Source organism: Mastigoproctus giganteus, chromosome 13, assembly GCF_048544385.1.
Source record: "Mastigoproctus giganteus isolate SK-2022 chromosome 13, ASM4854438v1, whole genome shotgun sequence".
Classification (NCBI taxonomy): domain Eukaryota; kingdom Metazoa; phylum Arthropoda; class Arachnida; order Uropygi; family Thelyphonidae; genus Mastigoproctus; species Mastigoproctus giganteus.
In genome coordinates, this window is record NC_143587.1 from 20,502,380 (window position 1) to 20,523,894 (window position 21,515).

Consider the following 21,515-nt stretch of genomic DNA (forward strand, 5'->3'; position numbering starts at 1 on the left):
AAACACATTGAATTATGACACAAGATGTTATCATGGCAGTGGAAGAAGTTATTTGTGGAAACTGTCACAATTTCTATTAAAGAAATTTCCATGGAGTGCAAGATTGGTGTTGGTTCAGCACATACTATAGTTAGTGAGGTGTTGCTCTCTTGAAAATTATGTGTTTCTAACAACAGAACTGAATGAACACTGACTTAATGTGTATTCCATGCTTCTTGAGCAATATGAGCATGAAGGAGATGCCATCTTAGAGTGCATAGTGACCAGAGAAGAATCTGGGATGCATATTACACACTAGAAAGAAAATGTGCAAGTTCTGAGCAACAGCATACAGTCTCACTTTGATCAAAGCAACTGTATACTCAAGCATCAGCTAGGAAAGTCTTATGCATTGTATTCTCTGATCATAAAGAAGTGATTCTGGAATATTATTAGCATTAGCATTAGCAAGTGATGCAAGAAAGTGAGCTTATACAACATCAGCCAAAAAAACACTTCCCATTTCACCTATTCCCTCCAATAGGGTGCCAAGATCTTCCTTGAATTTATTTAAGCTATCAACTTCCACAACAGATGGAAGTTTGTTCCAACAATTAACCACTAGCTGGCTAAAGGCAAACTTCTGTACATCTAATCTGCAACCGTCCTTCCTCGATTTGAATTTTTGTCCTCTCACGTGCATAGTCTGAGCAAGAAGAAGAATCCCATTGGCACTGAACTTACTCAATCCATTCAAAGCCTTAAACACCTCAGTCAGATCACCTTGCAGTACCTAATCTCCAGACACTGCAATTTTCAGAACTGAAACCTTTCTTGGTAAGGGCACTATTTTTTCCCCCTCACCAATCTTGTTGTCCTCTGTATTCATGAGATCTCCAGACCTGTATACAGCACTCGAGATGTGACCTGACCATTGCCTTATACAATGAGATAATCATTATCCCTGCTAGAAAAATCCTGTACATCATTGACAAAACCCCATGAGCTATTATGGCAGCCTATCTGCATTGCTCAGAGAACTTCATAGCTGACTGCACAATTACTCTATGCCTTTTTCATTTTCCACTAACCTGAGTGTATGTTACTCTGGGGGTTACTGCTACCCATATGCAGTACTTTGCATCTGCCAATGTTAAACTTCAATTGCTATTTCTCAGCCCATCTGCCTAACTTTTCTAGATCCTGTTCAGTAGCATACAGTCATGACTTCCATTAACCACATTACCAACCTTTGTGCTATCTGCAAACTGACATGAAACATGATAAGATTTCATCAGTATCATTGATAAATATAGAAAACAACAATGGCCCAATGCCGAACCATGGGGGACACCACTAATAACATTAGTCCATTAAGAGCAGTGTCTATTGATTACCACTCTCTGTCTTCTTTGTGCAATATTAAAAGGGTTCCTGAAATCCAAGTATATAATGTCAAAATTATTTTTTTTGCATCCATTTCCTTTGTGACCACATCATAGTATCCAATGAAATTGACAGACAAGATTTCCCCTTAACAAACTCATGCTTTGTCTAAAGTATAATTGCAGCCTTGTCTATGTGATCTTGCATTACTTCTTTAACCAGTGACTCCATTATTTTCCCTGGAACAAAAGTTAAATTAACAGGTCTGTAATTACTTTTGTTGCCCTTTGATCCCTCTTTGTGAATTGAGGATGTATTGACACATCTCCAGTCAGTGGGGAGTGCCCCTAAATCCAAGGATGTTCTCATAGTTGTGGCAAAGGGTTTGCTTACTTCCTTGCTGCCTGATCTCATCCACCCCAGGTGCCTTTCTTATATTTAACTTCAACAATTTCTCTTCTACTTTGCTCTCAGTTATTACAAAATCATTCAGCTCCCTGTTAGAGTTTGATAAAACTCTGGCCTCCACTTTCCTAGAAAATTCCTCGTGTGAATGTAGATGCAAAATACTCATTCAGTTTGTCAGCAACCTGAGCAGGATCATCAACAGTCAAACCATCAAGTTGACCAATTTGATTCATCCCCTTCTAGTGTTTACATTCTAAAGAAGTCTTTGCTGTTTTTCTTTGCATCCATTGTCATAATCTGACTTCACTTGCCTGAACTCTTTTGTGATTTGATTACAGGCTAGTTTATATCTACCATAGGCTTCTGTGTTGCCTGATAATTTGTATGCATCCCATGCATTTTTCTTCTCTGCCACAAGTCTCATTAGTTCATCTGACATCCATTTAGGCCTATACTTTGAAGAGTATTTCTTAGTTGGTATGAAAAGCCTATGATGAATTCCTTGAATGCTTCCCATTTAGAATTCACTGTTGGTAAAATCATCAGTTGGTCCCACTGTATAGAATTTAAAAACTGTCTGAGGCCACTGCAGTCACCTTTATGAAAGAAAAACCCTTCCCTTTACCCTTAATAGTAGTTCCATCTTTAAGTAAATCCCACATCAGTACACTTTGAATACTGCCACCTAGTGGTTCTTTTATCTGCAGATTATTAATGCATGGGTAATCACTGCTGTTAATCAGATCAAGAGTATTACTTCCTCTTGTTGCCTCTCTAATATGCTGCTGTAGAAAACAGTCACCCAATAAAACCACAAAAGTCTTTCTAGTGTACAAGTAGCCAACTCACAAGTTCTAGTCATTATCTGGAAAGTTAAAATCCCCTATTATAAGACATTCTGATAGATTAGGCCCACTCTATTTCTCTGTACAGTTTGTTCATTGTACTCATCAGAGTCATTAGGTCTATAACACTTTCCTATGCTCATTTTTGCTTTCCTAGTGCTTATGTCACATGAAACTGACTTAACATTGCACTAGCCACCCATGTCAACTGAATGTTCTTCTGTGATGTGATTCTGAGCCATTTAGAGTCAGCAACTTGAAAGAAATGTGATTTGGTACCCTCAGTTGTATTCTTGCAGCATAATAATTCCTGTCCTTGCACCAACTGGCAGGATATGAAATTGAGGTACTACCCTCATTCTTCATATTCACTAGACTTAGATCTATCATTGTCATCTTTTTTTTTTGTTTACTAAAAGATGTACTAAGAGGATGTCACTTCTTGTCAGATGATGAATCAAGATGGTGCACAAATTGCACCATCTTATTCTGGATTTCTCAACCAGGCATCCAGGCATCAGAAATCCAGCCATCAATATGGCACTAGAGAAAGTGTTTTGAATGTAATGGGGACTATATTAAAGATTAACATGCTTAGTTTCCTTGTTGTTTGTGAGATCCAATTTTTATTTAACTTTTTTTTTGGTTTTCGTTTGAATGCCTTTATATAAGTGAAAAATTATGATAATCATGTTATTTTAACAGAAAATACTGTTGTATATTTTCCACAGCAGTATTTTCTGTTAACAACACCATATTTTGGGTGACTGGTAAAATGAATATTAAAAAAATAAAAAAGTAAAAAAACAAGTTCAATGTGGGTTATTGACTAAAAATTACTGTGTATTTGAAGTAAGTTAATTTACAAGGCTATGATTTCAGGAAATATTTTTAACAGATTATGTGGCCTTTTATATTTTTGATAAAATTATAATTTTTTTATTTATTTTAGTGATTTTTTCCACTTTTTTCTTATCACCTGATATCTTTTCTTAAACCAGTTGTGGATATGTTTTTTTAACATTTCTTATGTAATTATTTTTTTTTTCAGACTGCAAATCAATCATCTCTTACCTGAATGATATTCTGTGTTATATAAATAAATAAATAAATAAATATATATATATATACAGGCATACCTCGAATAACGAATAGGATGCATTCCACGAAATTACTTCGTTAAGCGAAACTTCGTTTTCAGAGGTAAAAATACTATGGCCAGAATAGGGATACGTTCCTACGTAAAGAAAATGAAAAGCTTTTTTTTCAAACAAAGAAAAGTTTTATTAAATAAACAGTCAACTTACATACAAAGTGAAATTACATTTTAAAATATGAGTCTAAAGTTGTTTGTTTATGCTCTTTTTCTCTTTCATTTAACAATTGCCTATACGGAGTTATTGCATTTAACACTGATCGCTTAACAATAATGCTTCTTCCTAAATCAGGATCATTTTCACTAAAAAAATTTAAAACGTTTTCAATGTCATTTAAGCACCTTTTTAAATCTTTGGTTGTTAACACTTTTTCGGCAGGAACTTCTTTAACTTCGTCTTCATTATCTTTGTCTTCGTTGCTAACAATGTTTTCTAAATCTTCCACTGAAAAACCATCTTCTGCATTCAATAAATTTCTAACATCCTCTTCATCGACATTTTCGAAACCTATTGATTGAGCCATCTAGATAACTTCATTTCTAATTTCTTGGATGTTATTTTCTTCTTCTAGTACAACTTCTGGCCATATTTTGCGCCAGACTCTATTTAAGCATTTCTTAGTGACTTCTTTTCAAGAACTATCAATGTTTTCAATTGCGTTTTTAATGGTGTAGTTTTTCCAAAAAGTTTTAACTGTCATTTCCTCTTTATCCTCTAGTTCAGTTAAATTGCTTAATGTTCGACGCAGATAATAAGCTTTAAATGATGCTATTACTCCCTGATCCAATGGTTGAATCAGGGAAGTTGTGTTTGCTGGAAGAAACTCAACTTTGACAGGAATGCATGTGTCCAACGTGTTAAGATCAGTAGGAGGTCCCGGAGCATTGTCTAACAACAAAAGAGCTTTTTCTTCAAATTTGTTTTTTTTTTTTGACAATACCGTTTTACTTCAGGACAAAAGTGGTTAACAAACCAATCAGTAAATAACTCTTGGTAACCCAAGCCTTTCTATTTGCTTTCCATATTACAGGTAAATTCATTTTTATGTTACCTTTTAACGCCCTCGGATTTTCTGAATGGTAAACTAATAACAATTTAAATTTATAATCGCCAGAGGCATTTGATCCAAAGAGTAACGTTAAACGGTCTTTGGCTGCTTTGAACCCATCAGCTGATTTTTCTTCAATAGAAATGAAGCGTTTTGTTGGTAGACGTTTCCAGAACAAACCGCTTTCATCAAGCTTGAACACCAAATTTGGAAAATTTTCACGTTCAGTTATTTCCTTTAGTTTTCTGGAAACTTATTTGCAGCTTCTCCTGTTAATTTTACACTATGAATCCTGGCCCGTTTTTTAAATTTCTCGAACCAACCACGAGAAGCCCAAAGGTTTCCGTAATTTCTTCAGTTTGTTTAGATTTCAGGTGATTAAACTGGAATATTTTTTTTTATGTTAAATGGGGCTTGAAATTGCCGACTTCGTTATATCGAAGCTTCGTTATCAGAGGTAACGTTAACCGAGGTATGCCTGTATATATATATATATATATTTATTTATTCTTTCCTTTGATAATGATTGGTTTCAAAATGTTATAGTTCAGTTTCAGGGAAGGTTTATAGTTATATATTTTTTTTAGAAAAAAATAAATCTATTGCTATAAAATTTATCTTTATTTTTGTTATCATTGATAACAAAAATAAAGAAATTTTATCCAATTGATAACTTCACAGTAACTGTCAAGGCAGCAGTTACTGTGAAGCTCAGTACCATATTAACCAGAATATAAACTCAGCATAATTCTGGTAAAAAGGGGTGGTGGTGGTTGGGTCATTTTAATGGCATTCCACCACCCTCTTTTTTTAAGTTCCTTAGTCTGAAGAAGTACCATAGATCACAAGCATCTTTATTTCAAAGTGTTACAATAATTAAGCTAAACTCCCATACAGTAGTATTTGTATTAGTAATGACAAATGATGCAAGGAAACAAGCTTATACAGTATCACCAAAAAAAAAAAAAAAGAAACGCTTTGTTTGCATTTCCCTTCTGTGCTTCTATTCTTTCCTTAAATTTATTTAAACTCCCCATTTCCACAACACCACACTGTTGGATTTTGTTCCAACAGTCGATTACTACACATCTGCTCTGCAGCCATCCTTTTTCAATTTAAATTTATGTTTCCTTATGCCACCTAATCAAGAAAGAATTAAAGTTGAAATAAACTGTAGCAGGAGGAAAATTGTTGACATAGTTTTCTGTCTTCTATTCTACAATTTTGTTCTGACTTTTGTTTCTTCTTTCTTGATTAGACATTATGACAGGTTTCACATTGAATCTAGAAACATCATCAGTTGTTAAGTTATTCTACTGTGTTAAGAGTTTAGTTTTATTATTATAAACTGTAACACTTTTTAAACAATAAAATTCAACTGATAGTAATTATTCATGTGGTTTAATTACTACACATTAATTTGTTATAACCAACCAATATAATGGCCTTCATTCAACATCTATTTTAAAATTACTTAATCCTTTTATTACAGCACTATTAGTGTTCTATTTATGCATTCATCTTGACTATAACTGCTTTGCACTGGTTAGAGGCATGGTATTATTTCTTTTTTTTTAATTTTTGGTTTTCTCTTTGTCTTATTATTTAGTTTCATTTTGTGCATATTTCTGGTTTCATCTTCACATTCCTCTGCAAATATATATTATTATTATTTATTAAAAATTATATAAATGTATGGTTTTAAAAAGTTAAAATGTTCACAGTCAATTTTGATTCCATTGGCAAAAAATAACAACCACTCATCTGTTGCCTATTGAACAAATACTGAAAGACTGAATTTTGGCTGCTTTTTAAATTTCATTAATTACTCAGTTCTTGTTAAAACAAAATTCTACTTTTGGACCTATCGTGTTTTTCTTCCTGAGGATGTTTCTTTTCAATTGTGAGACCTGTTTAGATCAGTTGAAAAGGTAAATATTCGGTAGTGTTCTGTACAAAGCGGTATCAAGCTTTTCACATTTACTGATATGATATATATGCATGTGTGTCATATTGAATTAAACATAATTATTGTTTATTTACTTTATATTTTTACAGGGAGAAGGACTCTGCAGAATTAACAATAGATGGCAAACATGTAAAAGTAAAAGAAGAATCTTCAGATACTCTGACACTCATCATAGAGAAAGTTATTGAGAAAGATGAAGGTAGTTATTCATGCAAGATCACTAACGAGTATGGTGAAGATTCCACAAGTTGCAAGCTGAAAGTAAATGGTATGAAATTAGTTTCTAATCAACACTGATTAATGCAACTGATGTTTTGAACAAAAAATTTTAGATATTTTAAAAAAATTGTAGTTATTCCACTATATCAAGATATGTACCACTGTATATTACTAATTATTAGGTCTGATCAAAAAGTTTAAGATTTTATTTTTCTCAAAGAAAAAAAAGGGTTCTACTTACATTTTTATAAATAGCCCCTTTCAGGATATTCCCCCCCCCCAATAATGTACTTTTGGAAGGGAAGCATTACTGCAAGTCTTCAGTTGTGAGCTATTTGAGTTTTCTGCTTTTCATATTATGTTGGATAGCTGGTATATCATAAAATCTTCTTCCCTTCACCTTCATTTTTAGTTTGGCAAAGAGAAATCATATGGGGCAATGACAGGTAAATATGGAGGATGATATACTACAAGTTTTTTTTTGGACCAAAAATTCTTGAATGGAGTGTGTGTATAGGAACATTGCCGTCATGGGAAAACCATCCACCATTTTTCCAAACAGTCAGTTATGTTTCTCCTAGCTGTTTTCTTCAATTGAATCAGACCCTCTTTATAATAGGCCTGGTTTACCCTCTGACTATTCTGAACAAAAATCATAATGAACTGTACCATGAATATCGAATAAAACAAGAAACATAATTTTCATATTTAATCAAATCAATCATGCTTTTTTTTTTTTTTTTTTTTTGGATGAAGCAAGTTTGATGACTTGCACTGGGTTGACTAGAATTTTATTTCATAGTCATATACACCCATGTTTCACCAGTAACATGGAATTGATGAAATTAGAGTCTATTTCTGCTCTTATTTTTAGCTCCTCATCGTGGTCATCATTCAAAAGTCTTGGAAAAATTTTGCTGACACTTGATGAATGTCAAAATTGTCAGTCAGAATAAATTTTTTTTTGTGCACTTCAACAACCATCTTCAATTTTGCCCAGACATAATAGGAGGGATTATATGCTGAAAGCCTTAGGATTAACTCAAAACCTGAGGAACTCTGCAAGGCTTCAGAGGAGAAATTTTTATCAGCAAGGCTCACACTTGTAGGTAGAAGGAATCTATCTTGTAGAGATGGTATTCATTTGAACAAAGATGATGCAAAGGTTTTTGCAGTATCATTTAAGGGTTTTTGCAATATCACTTTAAGGGTTCAGAGAAACTGCCAGTTAGGGGGTAGAAGTGTAACATAGACACATGTTTACACATATATATCTGATGATATGGATCAAAATAATCTTTGTACGTATCTCAAGAGTTCTTGTTTGTTGCCACAAACAAGAACTGATGTTGGCAATGTTTGAAATGAGTGGGTAGATAAATCTAGGTAAAAAAGCCTAAAACTCCAAGTACTAAACTATAGAAGAATACTTAGTCTTAATTAAGTATTCTTCTGTAGTTGATTACCTTGTCTTAATTTAGTCTTAACTATACTTAGTCTTAACTTAACTAATCTTACTATACTTAGTCTTAACTAAGTATTCTTGTATAGTTTACTACTTAACTTTGTCTACAGTAATGTCAGGAGTGTTGTTAATAAAATGAGTGAATTTGAACTCCTGGTTAGGACAAAATGATGACATGACAGGGCTAACAGAAAACTGGTGCTACCTGAAAATTGGGGATGACAAGTTCAACTATGGAATGTAATGTATTTAGGAAAGATAAGGAAGGTAGAAGTGGTGGCTGGGTCATGCTTCTTATCAAAAACATCCTTAGTGCAAAGAGCTTTTGCTGAGTCAGAAGTTATGCCTGACGGCATAGAATCTGTGTGGTGAGTTAGGTAAAAATAAAGGTATGATGAAAGCAGGAGTAATTTACAGACTAGAGGATTGTGAAGAATATAATGAGAGTCTCTTTATGTAGATGGAATGGGCAAGCAAGTATGAAAATCTTATTTTGAGTGGCTTCAAGCTGCCTCTAATTGAATGGAATAAGTAGGAGGGAAATTTGCCATTGAAAACAAAATTTTTAAAGAAACTAGATAATTATTATTTGTACTATCGTGTTAATGCAAATACTAGGAGTAAGAATATTCTAGACCTCATCATGAATCAGATGACATCACAGGGCTTGAAGTACAGGAACCATTGGCAGTTAGTGATCATGCAGTCTTTAGTTGAAAGATGAAAAAAGACATTGCCTTAGTTAAAGGTAGAGGCATGGGCTTTAATTTCAGAAGAGGGGACTATGACAGTTTAAGGTGATACAATGACATCTATTAATTGGACAGGTTGTAGAGGAAGAGCAAATACATTATAATGAAGGAATACCTTTAAAGCAATAATCACAGAAGCCATGAACACATATATACCATTAATAAAAAATAGCATGAGGCAAATCTTGAGATGGATGAATATGGAGCTGACCATTAGCATTAGCATTAGTAGAGGCATATGATGCAAGAAAGCAAGCTTATGCAGCATCAGCCAAAAAAAAAAAAAAAAAAAAAAACGCTCCCATTTCACCCCTCCGTTCATTCCAAATACCTGTCCAGCTCAGCCTTAAATTTATTTAGGCTATCAACTTCCACAACAAAGGATGGAAGTCCGTTCCACCAACCAACTACCCGCTGGCTAAAGGCAAACTTCTGCAACCACCAGTCTAATAGAGCAGAAAAAGATAGCATGGGAAAGTTAAAAGAGTGATGAAACTATTGAAGCTTATAACAGCTGCAAGTTGATCAGTAATAGTGCCACAGATAAGGTTAGGGAGGCCAGGGCTGAGTATGGAAAAGCACTGCTAAGTGAACCAATGATGGGGACAAGAAGTTTTTAATGTATGTGAATACATAGAAGAAAATTAATCAGATTGAACCATAGAAGAACACAATCAGATTGTGTACTGAGTGGGGGAAAGTCTTAGATAACCCAGCTGATGTTGCTGATGAATTGAACAGGTACTCCACATCGATGTTTACTAACAAAAGACCCTTTGCATTGAGGAGAGGTTGTACAGGTGAAGTGAGACATATGAAATTAGTGCTTTTGAAATTACAGATGATTGTTTATTAGAAAAACTTTCAAGCCTAAAGGCAAGGAAGGGGTCTAGAGTTGATTGCATATATCTGGTAATTTTGAGGGAGTTGGCCAGAGAATGTACAACTAGTGAGATTAATTATGAAGACATTATTGAACTCAGGAGAAATTCCTTTGGATTGGGGAAGTGTCAACATATTACCAATACATAAAAGCAGCTCCAAGAGTGAAGTTAGTAACTATGGGCTGATTAGGAAAATCTTGGAGGAAACAATTAAGAGTGCAATCCAGGAGCATTTAGGTAGAAATGGTATTCTGAAGGACACATGACGGTGTTTTGTTAAGGGAAAATAATGTCTAGATCGTAGATATAGCTTAGCTTAATTTTTCAGCGCTCACCTCATAGTAATCCACTTAGTTGGTTGAAAGTTTTGCCACATGCATAGTGGTTAAGAGATTCTAATAACTTACAGGGATTATAAATTTAAAAACTAAGTTATGGGCTTTAAAAATTTTTATAAGAAAGGAAAGTGCACCTTCCATTCTATGGTTGTCTAATTAAAATAAATTAAATGAAGTGAGATAAAAGCTAATAGCCGTGCACGAGCGACTTTCGAAATCGTCTTCAGTTAGCTATAGTGGGGAGGGGAGAGCACGCGAGTGTGTTACATACAGGTTGAGTTCCCGAAATGCATTTCAGTGCACGTGGAAACTTAATACATGTTAAATTCCAAATAGGGGAGAAGTTGGTGGGAATATTTTTGTTTAGTATGTTAAGTGATGTGTGGTGCTTAAACCACTCAATGACGAGGGTTTCGTTTTGAAGGATTTTATAACTGGAATTTAGTTTAACTATTGTGATCACTGAATCAAAATAAACAATGTTGAAATTATTCCCTAAGTCCATCTCCTGAGTGACCCTGTCAAAATAGCTAACCAGATTAATTAAACATGACTTTCCCTTTACAAAACCATGCTGAGTATCCTTCAGAATTCCATTTCTATCTAAATGATACTGAATTCCATCCTTGATCATTGTCTCCATGATTTTCCCTACTACTGTTTGTTGTTATTTGGTTTTTAGGAGCATTAGCAACTAAGGCCATATTGCTCCGGGGATATGCAGTGGTCATTCCCTTACCTTTCTGCATCCTCCGTATTTGGTGGTCAGGGGCTCGAACCCCAGTCTAATCAAGAAGCGTGTGCTATACACTTGCTGCTCCTGCCCACCTGGCTATGGAGGCACCTCCCTACTACTGAAGTTTGACTGGCCGTTAATTTCCCACTTCACACTTAGAACCATCCTTATGTATTGGAGATACATTTGCACTTTTCTAATGCAACGGAATCACTCCCAAGTCCTGTGATGTTCTGATAATTAGCCTCAATAGTTCAATGCACTCACTTGCCGCCTCCCTTAAGATTATAAGGTATATGCCATCAACCCCAGGAGCCTTACTGGCCTGTAGGCTTGAAAGTTTTTTCATTAAATAAACATGTGAAATTTCAACATCATTAATTACTCCTTCAGGATTAATTAAAGATGTTGAAATACACACTCCTTCAGGACGACTTGAACAAACTTCAAAAATGGTCAGAAAAGTGGCTGCTGTTTTAATGCAGCAAAATTCAAAGTCTTACACTTGGAGAATAGCAACCCCAAAATACAGTTGTGGTCTCACGCAGGAAATGTGTTTCAATTACAAATTATAATTTTTGATAATCTGCAGTTGAAACCTCACCTCTCTCTTTGAACTGTTTATACCATTCAAATACAGTTGTGACTTAATGTTTCATCACTATAAACAGTTTTTAACATTTCATGCTATCACATAGGCTATTCATATACTGTATAATGTAGCGGAAGATTGGATATTATTATATGTTGCCATGCACAGATTGGAGGAACAAATTAGCAACATCGCAGATGCACAGAAAGGAAATGCTCTTGGTTCATGCATAAAAGTTGTTGCTTTCTGATCAGTTTTTTATTTTTTATTTTTTTTAAATAAATCACAAATTATTATTTTGATGTTGCCTGAAATGTAACATTGTTGGGCTACCTTTCATATGGATAACAGCCACTATTTGTCTAAGCTTTGCCTCTATTAGATGTTGGAAGACATCTGTATGGATCTGCAGTCATGCTGCCTGCAAGGCTTTCTGCAATGTTGGAATAGATGATGGTTGCACATCCATAGGGGCTTAGAGGGGAACAGGTATCCTGTGTGTTATCAGACACTCAGCCTAAAACACTGATGGATCCAATATCTCTCTATTACAGAAGATTTAGGAGAAGTCCGGTTGGCCTGCCTCCCTAAAATCCACTCATGCACACCTTCTCGATGGTAAGCCCTGTTACGTCACTTAGGTGGCAACGAACGTGTAGAGTGGTTCTCTTCAAGACGCCTGGTCAGTGTGAAGAGGAAAAGACCAAACCCTCCAGCAATGAGAGCACAACAATACAAATGGCCCTCAGTCCCCAGCAGCTTTCACTCTCCCTCTTACGGCAGCGAGAGGATCAGAGTGGAAGCAGAGGGTGCTAAGAATCTCTGGGTACGACCAGGCTGCCATGCACGGAAATTGAACTTGGCCTGTTATAACGTACGATCACTCATCGGTGAAGACAGGATATTAGAGCTGGAAAAGGAATTAGAAAATGTGAATTGGAATATCATCGGTTTGGCTGAAACAAGAAGAAGAAATGAATCACTTATAAATTTATCAAGTGGAAATCTGCTGTACACCAATGGAAACAGTGAAAGGAGTGAAGGTGGAGTTGGGTTTCTGGTCCATAAAGATTTTAAAAACAACATTTTGGAATTCAAAAGTACATCACCAAGGGTGTCAAGACTAATACTCAAGATTTCTAAGAGGTACAAGCTAAAGATTATAATGATTTATGCACCAACATCGAGCCATGATGATGAAGAGGTTGAAGAAATGTACACTGAAATTGAGAGTCTTCTAGATGAGCAGAAAACCCACTACACTATTATTATGGGCGACTTCAATGCTAAGGTTGGAAAAAGGCAAAACAGCGCAGAAAGAGGAACTATAGGAAATTTTGGAATTGGTGAAAGAAATAAAAGAGGTGAAAGACTTGTGGAATTTGCAGAATCTCAAGGAATGTCAATAATGAACACTTTTTTCAAGAAAAGGGTGAACAGAAAGTGGACATGGAAGAGTCCAAATGGATTAACAACTAATGAAATCGACTTCATCCTCACTAACAGAAGATATATTGTGAATGATGTTACCGTCCTGAATAAGGTAAATGTTGGAAGTGATCACAGAATGGTAAGATGTACACTTGATATAGATGTAGGAAAGGAAAGGAAAAAACTGACTCGAGTAAATAATACAAAGGTCTTTGAAATAACAGAGGAGGAGAAAAAGCAGTATGTACTGGAACTGAAGAACAAGTTTGAGCTTCTGCAGACTGCTGAGGACCAAGATATCGACGAGGAATATTACAACTTTCTGAAAGTGATAAAGCCCAAGAAACCTATAGGGAAACAGAAATCCAAAGAAGAAAAAATTAGTCAAGAAACACTTGTCATGATGAATCAAAGACGACAAATGAAGAGCAAGAAAAACACTGACAGGGAGAAAATTGAGTATACTGAGTTATGCAAAGCCATTAGAAAGAGACTCAGAGAGGACATAAGAAGATTTAACACAAGAAAAGTAGAACAAGCATTAAGGGAAAACAAAGGATTTAAATCAGCAGCCATGAGCAGTAATACAGAAAGACAAATGATACTGAAACTGAAGAATAGCGATGGTGTACTTATAAACAGCAGAGAAGGCATAATTCAAATAGCAGAAGACTACTATAGAGAATTATACAAGGAGCGAGGGAATGATACCAGCAGTGGGGAAGATGGATTGCAAAGTAGCAACACATACGACATACCCGATATTCTTCCTGATGAGGTAGAACATGCATTGAAGAAAATGAAGAATCGGAAAGCCCCGGGCGAAGATGAAGTTACTGTAGAGTTGTTAAAATTGGGAGGAAGAGACATAACACAAAAACTGGCAAGGCTCTTCACAAAGTGCATTAGAAAAGGTGTGATGCCTAAGCAATGGAATAATGCAATCATAGTTTTGCTGCATAAGAAAGGAGATAAATCAGAAATTGGAAATTATAGACCAATTAGCTTGTTATCCCATATCTACAAGTTGTTCACAAGGGTCATTACTAACAGATTAGAAAGAATACTTGATGAGAATCAACCGAAAGAGCAAGCTGGCTTTAGGACAGGATTCTCAACTATGGATCACCTTCACGTAATATCACAGCTAATGGAGAAAGCAAATGAATATAAAACACCATTATGCCTGGCATTTGTGGATTATGAAAAGGCATTTGACTCCATACAGCATATGGCAATGTTTCGGGCACTGGAAAGACAAGGCATAGATACTCCATATATTATGATTTTGAAGAAAATATATGAGAGTGCTACATCCTTTATTAGACTAGACAAAGACAGTAGCAAATTTAAAATCGAGAAAGGAGTTCGACAAGGAGACACAATATCTCCGAAGCTGTTTACTGCTGCCCTTGAGGAAGCTTTCAGAAGATTAGACTGGTCGCAGAAAGGAGTCAATGTGAACGGAGAGTACCTAAACCATTTACGATTTGCAGATGACATTGTGGTCATAAGCCACGATCCCAAAGAATTAGAGGAAAATCTTAATTAGTTATGCACAGTTAGTAAGGATTTTGGACTAAAGATGAATATGGCTAAAACAAAAGTAATGATGAACAAGTATGCCACGGAAAGGGAAATAATGATTGAAGGAGCAGTAATTGAAAAGGTGGAGTCATATACTTATCTGGGACAAGTTATTAGCTGTAATAATGATAAATGGCTGGAAGTCAAGAGAAGAATAAATTTTGGATGGATAGCATTCGGGAAATATAGTCACATACTGAAGAGCAATATCCCAGTTTGTCTGAAACGTAAAATAATGAATCAATGTATACTCCCCACCATGACTTATGGAAGTGAAACTTGGGCACTCACCAAAAGAATGGAAGAGAAGCTAAGAACTACACAGCGAAGAATGGAACGAATTATATTGGGAATCAGACTGTTAGATAAGAAGAGAAACACATGGATTAGGCAGCAAACTCAAGTAAAGGACATTCTTATCAAAACTAAAGAACTAAAATGGTCTTGGGCAGGACACATAGCTAGAAGACATGATGACAGATGGACTAAGAAAATAACAGAATGGTACCCAAGAGGAGCTAGAAGAAAACCTGGAAGACAAAGGCGGAGATGGATAGATGAAATTCATGAGTTTGTGGGTAGTAAATGGATGGCCAGTGCTCAAAACAGAAGGAACTGGAAAGTTGCTGGAGAGGCCTTCATCCTGCAGTGGATTGAAAATGGCTGATGATGATGATGATGATGCCTCACTTCCTGTTCCAAAACATCCCACAAGTGTTCAATTGGATTGCAGTCAGGTGAATTTGGAGGCCAATCAAGATGGGTGATGTCTTCTCTGTGTTCCTTAAACCACTTGTGTAGTGCAGGCCCGATGACACAGAGCATTACCATCTTGGAAGATCCAATTTCTGTTGGGGGAAAAATATAACATGGCAGGTGCATGTGGTCTCCTAAAAGCTGCCAGTAGACCTCATCAGTGAAACTTTGATCCATATGCACCAGGGGTTAGTTCTTGCCAGGAAAATATGCCCATGTTAAGCAACTATTGCCACCTGCCTGGATAGTGGGCACCATGCACAATGAGTGTATAGACTTGTGTTGCTTGCACCATACATCAGCAGTGATGAGAGGGTGTCTCTTGGGTCATCTGCTATGGAACTCCTAGACATCTGAGTGTCTGGATCATCTCATTTGGAATATTTCTTGCATTCCTCATGTTGTGTGATGTCAACTGTTGCACAGTATCCTGCTGTTGAACCCATAAAACGTGCTGCACCCTTCACTTACCATGAATATCCATCATGTGTAATCTTTTAAAGTTCTATTGGTGGGAAGTAGTTTTACCTATTCAGCACCATTCTTTGTACACCTTTCAACTACAGTGGGTAGAACTGCATTAAGGAAGAAATAGGCCCCTTTAATATATATATATATAAAAACTATTATCATTATGAAGCCCCCTGGCCATGGCTGGTTTCACCATGGTGTTAACTTGGCCCTGACAGTGGGCCATGGGCAACCGATAAGACATGCTGTTTCTGATACAAAAGCGCCCAATGCACGAGCTCCTGCAATCAGGCCCTTTGAAACTGCTAAATGCAGTAAAAAAATCTGTTTGGCTTTTTTATACTGCGAGCTATGCAGCATGTCCATTATGGATAGGGTGGTTATAATTCATTGATTACTGAGTGTATATTAAACTTAAATATACTTACATGATACTTTTATAGTTATAATTAACAGTATACTTTGGATTATTGTTTACTTTACTTTGCGAGCAGCTTCAAAATATCAAGTTGTTTGCTTTTCTTGTTTAGTGAAGCCTCATTTTACTCGATCACTGTCAGATAAAACAGTTAAATCAGCCACTACAGATGTTGAATTTTCAGTGCAAGTTGAAGGCACACCTCAGCCAACAATTAAATGGTAAGGATATTCAAAAATGTCATAACCCATATCAACAGAATTATAGAGTATTACAGAATATTACATATAAGTATTACAGATTTAAGTGTTACAGTGAGCTGAAAAGTAATGCTTCTTATTGCATAATTTTTAAGGAATAAAAAAATTAAAAAAAAAAACTTACACACTTTCTGCCTGTTCCCCAACTGACACGACATGATACATTTTGTCAAGTGCTTAATTGGTTTTGTATACTATTCGTGTAAAATTATTACATCTAAGAGGTCAATCATCTTTTTACAGCTGATTTACCTTCTTAATCAGAGTCATATCTGTTGCCTTGAATATGCCTTTTAAGTTTTGGGAACAAAACATGGGTGAACAGAGCAGTGTCGAGTCAGTTTGGTGTGACATAAGCATTGGGAAAGCAAAATTGAGAGTAGGAGTGTGTTATAGGCCTAATGACTCTGATGAGTATAATTAACAACTGTACAGAGAAATAGAGTGGGCCAGTAAATAAAAGTGTCTTATAATGAGGGATTTTAATTTCTCAGATATTTACTGAAATTTGTGAGTTGGTCACTCACACACAAGCAAGGCTTTTGTGGATTTATTGGATGATTGTTTTCTACATCAGTATGTTCGGGAGGCAACTAGAGGAAGTAATACTCTTGATCTGATCATCAATAGTGATTCTTCATGCATTAAGAATCTGCAGATAAAGGAACCACTAGGTGGCAGTGATCACAGGTGCTGAAGTGGGATTTACTCAAAGAGGTACTAACTACCATTAGGGTTAAAGGGAAGGGTTTTTGCTTTTGTAAAAGTGACTACGGTGGTCTGAGACGGTATTTAAATTCTACACGGTGGGACCAACTGATGATGTTAACAACAGCAAATTCAAAATGGGAAGCATTCAAAGAATTAATCTTTGGCTTTTCATACCAACAAAGAAATATTTTTGAAGATTTAGGATTAAATGGATGTCAGATGAACTAATTAGACATTTGGCAGAGAAGAAAAATGCATGGAATACATATAAATTAACAGGTGACACAGAGGCCTCTGATAGATATAAGCTTGTCTGTAATCAAGTCACAAAGGAGGTTAGGCAGGCAAATTCAGATTGTGAGAAATCTTTGGCAAAGGATGCAAAGAAAAACTTCAAAGAGTTCTTTACTTATGTAAACTCTAGAAGGAAGGGTATGAATCAGATTGATCCACTTGACATCGATGGTTAAACTGTTGATGATCCTGCTTAGGTAGCTAACAAACTAAATGAGTATTTTGGATCAACATTCACACATGAGGAGTTATTCAGGAAGGGGAATGCCAGAGGTGAATTAAACTCTGGCAGTGAACTAGATGATTTTGTAATAATTGAGAGCAAAGTGGAGGAGAAATTGTTGAAGATAAACATAAGAAAGGCACCTGGGCTAGATGGGATCTACCCAGTTATATTAAAGGAGGTAGCAAAGGAAGTAAACAAACCCTTAGCCATAATTATGATAGCTTCCTTGGACTCAGAGGAGGTACCCATGGACTGGAGATGTGCAAATGTGACCCTAATTCACAAAGGAAGATTAAAGGGCAACACAAGTAATTACAGACCTGTTAGTTTAACTTCTGTTCCAGGGAAATTAATGGAGGCATTGTTTAAAGAAGCACTGTAGGATCATCTAGACAAGACTTCAGTTATAGATCGGACACAGCATGGGTTTCTTATGGGAAGTTTTGTCTGAATAATTTGATTGAATACTATGATGTGGTCACAAAGGAACTGGATGCAAAGAATAATTTTGATATTCATATATTTGGATCTTAGAAGGCTTTTGATACTGTTGCATCCCTTCATCCCTAGCAGCAATTTGCCTGCAATGCCACTCTGCTCCAATTTGTGCAGCACTCTTTCTTCCATGTGCAACAGTATCAAAAGCCTTTCTAAGATCCATATATATATGATATCAAAATTATTCTTTGAGTGGTAATCAATGGACGCTGCTCTTCGTGGAGTAATGTTATTAGTCAAGTCCCCCAGGGTTCACTGTTGGGTCCATGAAAAGGATCTGGGGGTAATTGTGCAGGCAGATATGAAGTTTTCGGAGTAGTGCAGATGGGCAGCAAGAGTAGCTCATGGTGTTTTGTCAGTAGTATACAGGAATATTTTTATGGAAAGAGATAAGGAGCTGATTATCCCCTTTTATAAGGCAAAGGTCAGACAACACCTTGAGTATTGTATACAAGGCTGGAGGTCTCATTTTAAGAAGGATATAGAGCTGCTGGAACAAGTACAGAGAAGGGCAACAAGGTTAGTGAATGGAACAAAGGGTTGCTCTTACAAAGAAAAGCTTAAGTTTTTGCAAATTACACTGTCTGGATACTAGGCACCTGCGAGCTGATCTGATTGAGGTGTGTAAAGCCTTGAATGGTTTGAGCATGCGCAATGCTGATGGGATTCTTCCTCTTGCCCAGAATAATCCCCTGAGAAGGCGTAAATTCAATTTGAGGAAAGACAGTTGTAGGATAGATGTGTGGAAGTTTGCCTTTTGCCAGCGGGCGGTTGATTGCTGGAACAAACTTCCATTTGGTGTTTTAGAAGTTGATAGTTTAAATAGATTCAAGGCAGAACTCGACAAACATTTGGAGCGAGAGGATGGATGATATGAGAAGAGTCTGTGTGTTTTTTTTTTTTTTTTTGGCTGATGCTATATAAGCTTGCTTTATTGCATCATGGCCTTTACTAATGCTAATGCTAAAACAAGTTGTTTGGGGGATATATCTGTATTATTGGTATTAGTAGTGGCAAATGATGCAAGAAATACTTAAAGATTTGAGCCTAAATAGATGTTGGATGAACTAATGAGACTCATGGCAGAGAAGAAAAATGCATGGGATGCATATAAATTATCAGGAGACACAGATGCCTATGGTAGATATAATATAGTCTGTAATCAAGTCACAAAGGAGGTTAGGCAAGCAAAGGCATATTACAAGAAATCTTTGGCAAAGGATGCAAAGAAAAACAGTAAAGATTTCTTTACTTATGAAAACTCTAGAAGAAAGGGATAAATCAGATTGGTCCACGTGATATTGATGATTCGATTGTTGACGATTCTGCTCAGGTAACTGACAAACTGAATGAGTATTTTGCACCTACCTTCACAAATGAGATATTCTGTAGGGAAGTGGAGGCCAGAAGCTTATCAAACTCTAACAGGGAGTTAGCAGTAGCATTAGTTGGTAAATATGAGGCAAGAAAGGAAGCTTATATAGCATTAGTCCAAAAAAAAAAAAAAAAATCTTCCAATTTCACCCATCCGGTCACTACAGATATTTGTCTAGTTCAGCCTTAAATTTATTTAAGCTATCAACTTCCACAACAACATATGGAAGTCTGTTTCAGCAATCAACTACCAGCTGGCTAAAGGCAAACTTCCACATATCTATCCTACAACTGTCTTTCCTCAATTTGAATCTATGCTCTCTCAGGTTCTTAATCTGAGCAAGCTGAGTATCCCATTAGTGTTGAGCCTGTTCAAACCATTCCAGGCCTTATACACCTCAATGAGATCACCTCGCAGGTGGCTAGTTTCCAGATGCTGCAACTTACAGAATTCAAGCCTCTCTTGGTAAGAGCACCCCTTTGTTCCTCTCACCAATCTTGTTGCCCTTCTCTGTACTCGTTCTAGCAACTCTACATCCTTCCTAAAATGAGGCCTCAAGACCTGTATGCAGTACTCAAGGACCATTGCCTTATACAAAGGGATAATCACCTCCTTGTCTCTGCTAGCAAAATTCATATATATCATTGACAAAACTCCATAACCTGGTCTGGCAGCCCATCTGTACTGCACAAAGAACTTCATATCTGACTGCACAATAACCTCCAAGTCTTTTATATTTTCCACCTCCCTGAGTGTAGTACCACACAGTTGGTACGTTTCCCTTGGGTTACTGCTAAATGATTTTGATTAAAGTTAAATGATTTTGTAATAACTGAGAGCAAATTGGAGGAGAAATTGTTGAAGTTCAGCATAAGAAAGGCACCTCGGGTGGATGGGATCTTTCCACTTATATTAAAGGAAGCAGCAAAGGAACTAAGCAGGCCCTTAGCCATGAATATTAGGCCATCCTTGGTCTCAGGGAGGCTCTCATGGACTGGAGATGTGCAAATATATCCCTGATTAACAAAGGGGGACCGAAAGTTGACACATGTAATTACAGACCTGTTAGTTTAACTTCTGTTCTGAGGAAAATAATGGAGTCACTGGTTAAAGAAGCACTGCAGGATCACCTAGACAAGACTGCAGTTATTGTTCAGACACAGAATGGTTTTGTTAAGGGGAAGTCTTGTCTGACCAATTTGATTGGATACTATGGTGTGGTCACAAAGGAACTGGATGAAAAAATAATTTTGATATCATATACACTTCGATTTTAGGAAAGCCTTTGATACTGTTGCACATGGACTACTACTATACAAGTTGGAGCAGTATGCATTAAGGGCAAGTTGCTGCTCTTCGTGGACTAATGTTATTAGTGGTGCTCCCAGGAGTCTGTGTTGGGCCCATTGTTGTTTTCTGTATTTTTCAATGAAATTGATGAAGGTATATCAGGCTTAATGTCCAAGTTTGCAGATGATATGAACTTTGATAGGGTTGTTAATCCCACTGAGAATAGTACGCTACTGTAACAGGATCTGGAAAAGTTGAGTAGATGGGCTAAGAGGTGGCAACTGAAGTTTAATATTGACAAATGCAAAGTGCTGCATATGGGTAGCAGTAATCCTAGAGTAACCTACCAACTGTGCAGTACAACACTCAGGGTAGTGGAGAATGAAAAAGTCCTGGGGGTAATTTTGCAGTCAGATATGA

At 36.4% G+C, this 21,515-nt stretch overlaps 1 protein-coding gene across 1 annotated transcript in view; it reads left to right on the forward strand.

The window, feature by feature from the left end:
* The window catches only part of LOC150075838 (protein Obscurin-like), a 598,361-nt gene that overhangs the window by 311,271 nt on the left and 265,575 nt on the right, over window positions 1–21,515 (forward strand). The window contains exons 41-42 of the mRNA XM_090387723.1: window positions 6,882–7,060; window positions 16,554–16,662. Coding sequence (XP_090243849.1) covers window positions 6,882–7,060; window positions 16,554–16,662 — 288 coding nt within the window. The remainder of the gene's footprint in view (window positions 1–6,881; window positions 7,061–16,553; window positions 16,663–21,515) is intronic.